Source organism: Apis cerana, linkage group LG15, assembly GCF_029169275.1.
Source record: "Apis cerana isolate GH-2021 linkage group LG15, AcerK_1.0, whole genome shotgun sequence".
Taxonomy (NCBI): Eukaryota; Metazoa; Arthropoda; class Insecta; order Hymenoptera; family Apidae; genus Apis; species Apis cerana.
The window spans coordinates 3771340-3782290 of NC_083866.1; the positions used below are offsets into that span (position 1 = coordinate 3771340).

Here is a 10951-nt window from a genome sequence, read left to right on the forward strand (position 1 = left end):
AAATTTTCTTTGTTATGAATTCATTTTGATGTTAAAAATATTTTAATTATTTAAGTATATATAAATTGATAATATTAATATATAATAAATTATAATATTAAAGATTTTAATTTGATTTTAGTTATAAAATTTTATCATGTAATACAGCTTATATATATATTTTTATTATTATTTAATGAAAACATTATAATCATGAATTATTTATATAAGTATTATTATTTATTATTTATTATATTATAGCAATATATATTCACAAGTAAATTCTAATTTTTTCTATTTTTCATTCCTGTTTTTGCACCTTTTTTTGCTCCTTTAATAATATTCTGAAATTTAGTTACATTTTTTTTCTTTTTTCTGAAAATGAAAAATATAAATTATTCTAATGATAAAATTTGGATAGAGATTTTAAATATTTTTAAATATATTTACCTTTTATTTAATGCTGCTCTTGATAGAGGTATATAAGCATATGGATCTGGTTTGCCTTTCTTTTTAATATCACCTCCAGCTTTTGGTGCTTTGTATTCTGCTCCTGGAATACAATGTTCCATTTTTGCTTTTTTCAATTGCCGATGTATTCCAGATCCTCCCGCTATGAGTGAAAAATTTTTAATTATTATAAGTTATGAATATAAGTTAATTATTATAAGATCAAAATTAAAAAATGTTTTAAGTTATAATCGTATTACCTTGATATTTTAATGTGGATCCACTCCTTACACTAATGTTGTCATTATTTTCACTAAATTTACGTTTTCTATTCATTGTTTGTAATGTAATTACTGATTCAGCGTCATCATTGCTTTCTTCTGAAAACATAAATCGATTGTGTTCGTTTAATTTTAGATTATTTTATGTTCTTACATAATTATATTTTTTTACCATAATCATTTTCTGAATCACTGTGCAATAATAATGGAGATTTCTTTTTCTTATTAATTTCCGTTTCATCAGCTTTTTCATTATCTAGTGTGATAATAAGACGTCCATCTGATGAAGTTTTGAATCCACGATCTTTTGGTTTTGCAATTGTTTTGGAATTTAAGACTCTAGGTTGTGTTGCTAAAAACATTATTTTATATAATTAATTATAATTATTAATATTATATATTAATATATAGTAATCTTAATTAATTAAATTTTAAAAATACACTCACTTGATATATTTCGAGCAGCTGCTGGATCTACGAGATCAACAATTTCTTCATTTTCTTGAATCCAAACTTCCTTTCTCAATGTTCTATTTTTTTTCTTCGGTTCTTTATTTTCCATTTCTTCAAATTCATCTTCACTATCCGCCAGTATATCCTCTATACTATATTTTAAAGATTAAAGATTAAAGATTATAATAATTTGATTCGGAAAAAATATAATTTTCAATAAAAAAATTTAAAATTACCTTTTTGGTCTTCTTTTTGGATTAAATTCATTATCTTCATCGATTTCTTGTTGGTTTGATTTTTTCATCTCTTTCTTTTTTTTCTTTGCTTCTTCAACTTTATTCATATTTTTCAATCTTTTATGCAATATCGTGTTCGAGACTGGAATCATGACAGAAATTGTATCCATTCCGTATTTTCTCAATAATTTTACTAAAATATCGCGTACTTTCTGTCGAAAATGTCTATGACAATCATCAGTCATCCCACATATAGCATCCATCTATAATTAAATCAATTCGCTTAATTAAATTAATTAAATTTTCAAGTTTATTTATATTTCTACTCACTAATTTAGTTAAAGTCGAAGCAACAATAGGAGACGGCATCACAGTAATATAAACTTTAATGTATGATAATGCGGCTTCTACAATTTCTCTTGTAGGACATGTAACAAGTTTGCATGTATGTTCTAAAATTTCTTTGATTGTGTCTACACCCAAAGACCCTGTTATGATGTTATAATATTATTTTTATTATGAATGTTTTATTCAAAATATTTATTTTAATATTAATTTCAAATAAATTATACCATTATAATGATAAGTAATAGAGGCAAGTGCTAATATAGATGCAGCACAATACTTTTGTACACCACCTAAACCAACTATTAGCATATTAACATAATCTTTAAGATGTGTAGGATTTTCTAAAAATTTCTCAGCAATAGCATTTAATAATTGGTACGCAGACGTTCGACATTTTAAATTTATATCCTTTAAATATATTACTGTTTCAGGAACAATGGCTTCTAAGAATTTAGTTTTTTCTAATTGTGGATGAATTTTGATAAGATGAGTTAAACATCTTATTCGAGCCTGATTAAAAAAAAATACATTTTGTTTTATCACATTAATCTTTTAAAATTAATAATATTTATAATATAAAATTTATATATTAATAAAGTTAAAAAAATTTCAATATTTACTCCTCTGCTTGGTTTTGCAACTTCAGTGGCTGAGGATATTAATAATTTTTGTATTTCACGTCTATATTGACTTACAAACTCTTTGCACGTTTCTTTTTCACTGCCACATATTTCTTCCAAAAATCTAAAAATAAGAATAACAAAATCGTAAAATTTTTCTTTTATAAAAATATTATATAAAATATTTAATTATAGATATTTAAAAAAAGATTACCTATATGCTTTTTTTTGTTCCTTAATATTTGAACTTTCTTTAATAGATAATATGCACATATCATAAAAAGTTTTTAATCTATCAATATCAGTATATTCAACAAATAATCTTATTATATCATGAACACTTTCTTTGAAAAAATCGTCAGCATTAAGTTCTTTTAATCTACATAATGCTCGATCAAATAATTCATGTATTAACTCCTTATTTGTAATTGTAAGATATACCTATAATTATAAAAAATTAATTTCTTCAAAGAACATTGTATTCTATATTCAAACACTATACCTTCATTGTATCAAATGTTGCGAAACGTTGTCCTTCTTCATCAGTTCCGTTTGGTTTAGTAGTATATAAATTTAAAAACAGTGGTAAATAATTCTTTGCAAATCTAGCTAATTCAGATATATCTTCTTTATCATCATCTTCGACTGCTTTTATTATTAACCTTCGTAAGGCACTCATTATTGACATTCTTAATTCTTTTTTCTCATTGAAAGTTGTTCCTAGTAATCGAGCAATATTCTAAAAAAAAAAAATTATATAATACTAAATTACATTTTTGTATGTATATATATGATATATACCTTAAAATTTTCTTTTACATCAGTGGCATTGTTGCATATACTTGGTAAAATAGCCCAGATTTGGCAAATGAGAAACTCGTAAGTTTTTCCTCCTATAGGTTCGGTCGCTTTTTTTCTAGAATTAATTATAATTAACATTATATTATATATATATATAATAACTTAAAATACTTACTCGCAGAATGAAACAAGAGGTAATAATGTTTCTGTGAAGAAAGTAAGTGATCCACCTATTACACAATCCTTCAATAATGGTAGTAACCAAGTTCTTTTTAAATTAATTACATTATCCGATGCCTATAAGAAAAAAATTTATATTATATATTTATAAAATAATAATTTTATGTATATTTGAGATTACATGAGATTACTCGCTTTCAATGGAATCAAATTTAATACTGCTTCTGGTCCTAGAGTTCTTATTGCAGCTCCAATAGCATATTCAGCATCATTTTTTGATGCAAAATTATAAGAGTCACGTAAATCAGCTAATCTTTTTAATATATCCATTAATTGTTTACTTTTTGGTTTACCAACTATCTATAATAAAAAAAAAATTTACTCATATATATATACATAATATAAATTACAAATAATAAAAAAATAAAAAAGAAGACAAAATAAATGTTGTAATTACCTGGAAAAGTAAGGCTATTAAATGAAGAATGTGATACCATGCTTCCAAATATTGATAACCCAATGCATTATACATCATAAAAATTATTTGATCAATAGTATCTTTAAAACTAAAATAGAATATAAATTAAAATATAAACAATAAAATATGAATTTGCATATTAAAAATAAAATATTCTTATTTAATTTTACCTTTTTACTGTTTCTTCATTTTCACACATTTTACTAATACAATCCTGTAATAATAATTTTACTGTATTTGAAGAGCCAGCTATAATTTTTGATTTATCTGAAAGCCATAACTGCATACATTTTTCAAATAATCTTGGAAGAAGAACTGCACATAAATTCAAAGAAATGCTGTAAATTAAAAATAAAAAATAAATAAGATTAATATTAATAATTATTTTTTCAATAAAATTTAAAATACAGAAATTCAAAAATAAAATAATTATTTACTTGGCTAAATTTAAATGTGCTTCTTGCATAACAGTCAGCCATGCTAAAGTTGGTTGTGTATCACTTGATGGAGGTTGATAATCATAAAGAGCAGTAATAATTTGTCCATTTATTTGTGTTGAAAGAACAGTTTTTGGTGGTCGAGAAACAAACAAACCATGAAAGGCTTGTAAACAACATGAGGTTACTAATACATTTTTTAATGTCATAAGTGTCAATAAAGATTCACTAATTATCTGAAAGAAATGAAAATATTTAATTGCATAATATAAGTAAAAAATTTTATCTAAAATATTCCGATTAAAACTCGACATGACATATGAATAAAAGAATTTTATTTCATTATACTTCGTTAAGCAAGAACATTGTTCAATGATGTTTAATGAAATACTCGATAGATGAAAAAGCCCATAAAAAATGAAATTAATAATTTCATATTAACTTAATGTTCTATAATGTTTTATAGATTTTAGAATATATTAATATGTACCTTTACATAATTTGTAGGTAAATGATGGAAAATATCTTTCAATAATGTGAGAATATGAAGAACATTTGTAACTCCACTGGATTCAGAATCAAGTTGTAATTGGCTAATGCAAAATTTTGCAATATATGGTGTAGCTGGATGATATTGTGGTGGATTATCAGCTTTCATGATATCACTTCCTATAATTATCATAATATTAAAATTTATCAAAATTTATTTATGTTATATATTTTATTTAACCTTTTAATATGGCACAAATTCCATGTTGTGCCGATTTCCTCACTTTTGGTTTACAATATACAACAAATGATAAAACGGACTCTAATACTTGTACTGTAGATGAATTAGACCATGCAGCTGGTTCTAATACTCGAAGCAATAAACATAAACAATGAATACACTGTAAAAGTATAAATAGTATATATTATTAATATATGTATATATAATATATAGTATATATTATTATATATTATAGTATATATATAGTATATATTATATTATTATAATATTGAATTATTTAATTAAAAATTTACATGTCGAAGTATCAAAAACTCATCTGATGTTGCATGTTTGACAAGAATATCTAAGAAAATTTTACTTGCAGCTCCAAATTGAATATTTAAAACATTCTTTGGTACAGTTTTTAAACCCATGCCTAATAATGATAATGTAGCTGCAATTGATGTTTCTGATTCAATTGCTTCCAAAGTACTCATCTAAAATATTAATAATTATTTATTATTTCACATCTTTTTTTTAAATCAATTTATATATTAATATATACCAATGCAGCAAAATATTCTGTAGAAGATTCATTTCCACCATTTTGTTTTATAACTTCTGTAACTGCAGATAATACAGCTAACATTTCTTTATGCAACACTGAATTTGATTGAAAATGATTTAAAAATCTACAAAATTGTTATTTTTTTAATATCTTTCAAATTTTATGAATATTTATAAATATATATATATAATGCTTCTTTAAAAACAATTAATTATTTACCTACTAAACGATACATTTGAACAATTACTATAATTAGTAGCAAATGTATCTGCAGTATTTTCTGTAGTATTTTCCCAATTACTTTCTTCATCAAGACCAAGTTTTTCAAATTGAGGCTCAATTCCTTGAATAGCATTATGTTTTTGTAAATCCTCCTTCGTTATACCAGGTTTTCCTAAAATTAAAATTAAATGATATAAAATTGAGAAAAATAAATTTTAAAAAATTGTAATCTTAATAAATACCTGTAGGATCCTTAAAAAATAAACATGTTGCTTGTTCTCGATGTTTTTTAGTTTCAGGATTAGAACTGGAACTTTGTCCTTTTGACCATCGTTTCGCATTCTTTCGGCTACCTAATCGTGGTCCGAATTTCCCCATTTCTTATATATATATATTTAAATAATATATCAAAATTTTTTAATTCACACGTATAAATTGTTTTTATATTGTTTCTATTCACATTAATTAAAAAGTGAGGTTATCCTCATATTGCACGTGCTTGTACACACAAAGAAATGCCTATCGGCAACGTCAGAAAATGAATTCTATTATTTGTCAAAAGATGGCAGAAAATGGCTATTAGAAATCGACTATAAGAATTCTTATATGTAGATATTTTGCTATTTTTAATTGAATTTGTATATGATTATTTAGATACGAATGAATTTTAAGAAACTATATATTCAAGTTAAATTTATAGGATTTTAAAAAGATAGAAAATAACTTTCTGTTATTACATTTAATTGCAATTTCATTATCAACTATATATCAATATATCATCCATCAGTTTTTTGCAGAAACAGACATAAGTAATTCTATTTTTATAAAGAAATTATTAAACATATAGTATTTATTAAAAAGAATATATTAAGATACCGTATGATATAATGTCAGAACTTTGAAATATGCGATTTCCTTATTTACATCATTAGCATGACGATACCATAAAGAAATATAATCTTTGTGTAGTGAAATTGATAACCAAATTTTTTTACATCTTTCATTAATAAATTATAATTCTTTAACAATGCTCATTATTCTTTGTCATGATATTACAATTACAATTTCTTTTAAGAGAATAATGGAAAGAATGAACTTGTCGATGAAGGATTTAACTTTTTCAATATTAAATATTTAATAATATATGGAAATTAAATTGAAATAAAATATGAATTGAAATAGAAATCAAAGATTAAATTTTAATATGCAATAAAAATGAATATAAACAAAAAAAAATTTTTTTATTCTAATAATATTTTTTTTGTTTAATTGTTTGAATATGGAGATTAAGATTCGTTCACAATAAAATCTTTTCTCTTTCAACTGTTTCCTAATCTTTATGAATATCATGACAATTACAAAAAGATTCTGTTACTTCTGTTATTTTTTGACGTTATTATAATACAATTTTCCAATATTTATAATATTGGAATAGAAGATCTGTTTTATCTGAAGATACAATTTTAGCGTAAATTCTGAAATTTTGTGCAAAAAAACTTATATACTATTATAAAAAATTTAATATAGAATTTAAATTTTTTTATAGATTTTCAAAGTATTCAAAGCATTTAATATAAAATAAAAAGTAAAAGTATAGATTAATTAATTATATTATATTAGAGATATATTACAGATACATATATTATAGATTAAGATATATTTATAGACTTTTTATTAAACAAACTGTTTTTTCAAAACAGATCAATTCTACTTTATAATAGATTTTAATAAAATCAAACGATTTGAAACAATTCTCGATTTATTTTTTCATCACAATAATCGATATCTCGAAAAACTATAGTGGATTATATTAAACGAATGATCAAGATGGAAGGATTGAAATAGAAATATTATTTTTATTATTTGATTCGATAAGTATCAATAAATATTGCGAGAATAATTTAAATTTTTTTGTTTCTTCGCAGAATAAAATTTCATCTACAATACAAATTACGATGAAAATACAAATTTTTGGCCTCACACAACAAAGATGTATTTTTCGCTTCCTATTAACAATTTCATCCTGCATTGAGCAAAATACGAAATAAAATGGTTCGTGCATAATAGAATAAAATATTCTTATTAACATTATTATTAGATGAATTGTATAGACAAGTTTTATAAATTGGTACGTTTGGAGAAAACGGTATTTAACAACAATTGACTATTTTACAAATTATGTAAAATTTATTATATTATTATGTAAAATTTAATATAAAATTTATATAAAATTTTTCAAAATCTATAGCTATTTGCCGTTTTAATTACACGCTTCATCGGCAATTAAAATTACAATAATCATTGTGAATAACAATAAATTTAGATATTTTATTTTTGTTGTTTAAAAATTCTAAAATTGCATTAAAATTGATTTTAAATTATTATAATTGATTTAAATTTTCTAAATATATCAAATAAATTAAAGTAATTTTAATAATTCTAACCTAATAATTTTAATTTAGATCAAATAAATTAGTTTAAAATGAAGTTTTAATAAATTTTTTTTTTTTTCAGTGAGATTTATTGGAATATTTTTGGGAATTAAATTTATGTATGACAAATTATGATTGAAATTGTCAGGTAAACAATATAAATAAGAGGTTAACGCTCTATTGAAATAAAGAATGTAAAGATAATTATTGTTAATTCATTAAAAATTTATTGTGAAGTTCAAAACAAAGAATTCTATTTTTTTATTTAAAAGAATTTAAAAGAATATATTTATACTATTTTCATTATATATTTTCAAAATATCAATCTTTAATTTTTTTTCCGAAATTAATAAATATAATAATTAATATATATAAGAATATATTAGATAATTTATAAATGATAGAAATTATATATTTTCAAATTTTTTTATAGAATTTATTCAAAGAATCACTTTTACCTTTTGACTACGAACTCGAAGTTACATTTGCAACTCCTTATCAGGGATTTACAATTGAATAGGAGTAAAATTAAGATAGAAAGGAGCAATCTCGTTTCTCAACTAATTCAATGTCTTTCGCTCGTTTTACAACACTGAGTACTTGATAAATTGCATTAGAGGAACAAGTTCAGGTGATGGTAACATAGTATGCTTGTTTCTAGTAGTTGAATACGATCAAGAGTCAAAGTATTATTGATGACGTAGATAGTGAACTCAGAATGGCGTATTGATTCTGTGACGTCATATAAAAAGGACGACCTACGCAAGAAACATACCATTAAATTCGCGGTATTTCTTCTCATTCAATCTTTTTAAATGATTAATTCTCGTTAAAAAATTTATAATAATAGCAATAATAAAAAAATATAACTTTCTTCATATTTTCTTCTAAAATTTTATAAATTTGTGAGAAGATATTTTATAAATTTAGATTTTTTTAAAATTTGTAATGAAATTTAATAAAAATTAATAGTGAAATAATTTTTTAATTTTTATATGTTAGGATTAATCATTTATATTATGGTACAAATTAGAATGGAATATAAAATTTTAAAAAAAGCTTCAATGTTTTGTAATATAAAAATAAGTTTCATAGAAAATATTTAGCTAATGAAAATTTGATCAATAATGAATGTATTATACGAAATTTTTATAATAATTATTAGTTTTTTAAAATAATCTTGTCATAGAACTATTTAGAACTTATAAAATTAATTCATTAATTAAAACTTTTAATACATCACACTTTTAATATAAATCCTTTTTAATACAAGAAGATTTCATTGAACAAAATTCATTTCTTATATTGTTATGAACGAACAAATTATAAATTATATTTTCGTCATCATTATCTACAATCTCTTACTATAATGTATTTCCAATTTCTTAATTTAAAGATTTTACATAATAAAAGATTTAATTTTAGAATTTTATTACTATATTGTTAAAAATATTTTTTTTTCTTCAGTTATTTAGTTTAGTTAAATTCTTAAAGAAATTTATTCATGGTTTTATTATTCTATTTTATTTTTCCTTAAAATAGATAATATTTCATTATTTTTTCACTTGATTTATTAATACTATTGATATATAGTATTTATCATTTGAATTGATTTTCCTTTTTTATCACATTAATTAATGTTTTATTTCCACATTTTATTCTGAGAAAATTTACTTTTACAATTTTAATATATATAATAAATACAATTTTATATATAATAAACATATAAAAAATGAATTTAATTTTTTAATTTCATTTCTATTATCTAATTTTTCAATTTTTTTTACATATTTTTTTACAACCATTAATATTCAATTTTAATTCGTTCAGAAAATAATGTTCTCATATCATTTATTTCTATAAATAATAAATAATTTCTATTATTCCATATTATATATTTATTCTAATGTAAAAGTGAAAATTTATAAAAAATTGAAGAATTGATAAATGCAATTATTCGTATCAAACCTTTAGAACTATGTGATGATTGATATCGTCGGATATTAGTATATTTAATCCTTTATTTTCAAGAATTTCGTAAAAATCCAGCTCGAAACTGGAAAAAAAAAAAGAAAAAACACCAACATTAAAATAGTATTTCATTCATTGCTTATTTCTTTTTATTAGATTATTACATATTATTTTTGGAATTTTATTTCAGACATTTTAGAAAAAAAATATTCGAAAATTGTTTTAATTTTTATATTTATATAATTATTATATTTTTATTTTATTATTTTTTATATATATATATAATTATAATTATAATTTGCAATATAATAGCCTAATATTATGAAATATAATTAATATTAATATTTTTCAGGTGAAAAAGAAAATAGTTTATATAATAAAAAAAAATATATAAGGAATGATATTGTTTCGATTCTAGAATGGAAGAAAGATAAACTTTCGTAGAGGATTAATAAATGCAAGAGATCGAAATTATTTAGAAGAGAATGAATCTTCGAACCGTAAAAAAAATTTGATCAAAGATCATTAATCCTTATATGACGTACAGACGCGATATCTGTAAGTTGCATAATCTTGTTCCTTCAATTACACTTAGTAATCCTCTCATGCTTGTCGTTAATGAAATCGTATATTTACCAAAGGAACGGTGGCTGAGTATCTGAAACTTTTATAATAATTATACTATATAGTTATTAGATATATAATGTATTTTACATAAGATTTCATAAGATTTAAACTATTAAACATAAATATATGTGAAACTAATATATATGAAAAAATATACTT

General features: G+C 21.9%; 1 protein-coding gene across 1 annotated transcript; it reads right to left on the bottom strand.

Moving 5' to 3' along the window:
• Positions 1 to 142: 142 nt before the first annotated feature.
• LOC107997975 (RRP12-like protein) lies at positions 143 to 6288 on the bottom strand. The gene is made up of 23 exons (XM_017056936.3): positions 6005 to 6288; positions 5760 to 5934; positions 5538 to 5664; positions 5287 to 5469; positions 4994 to 5153; positions 4754 to 4932; positions 4264 to 4499; positions 3997 to 4164; positions 3806 to 3914; positions 3544 to 3708; positions 3344 to 3465; positions 3169 to 3283; positions 2870 to 3106; positions 2582 to 2808; positions 2368 to 2491; positions 1972 to 2257; positions 1730 to 1887; positions 1400 to 1662; positions 1158 to 1315; positions 883 to 1062; positions 690 to 809; positions 430 to 592; positions 143 to 354 (listed from the first exon to the last, which is right to left on the bottom strand). The coding sequence occupies exons 1-23, from the start codon at positions 6138 to 6140 to the stop codon at positions 264 to 266; spliced, it is 3882 nt and encodes a 1293-aa protein (XP_016912425.3). The 5' UTR covers positions 6141 to 6288; the 3' UTR covers positions 143 to 263.
• Between the last annotated feature and the right edge of the window lie 4663 nt (positions 6289 to 10951).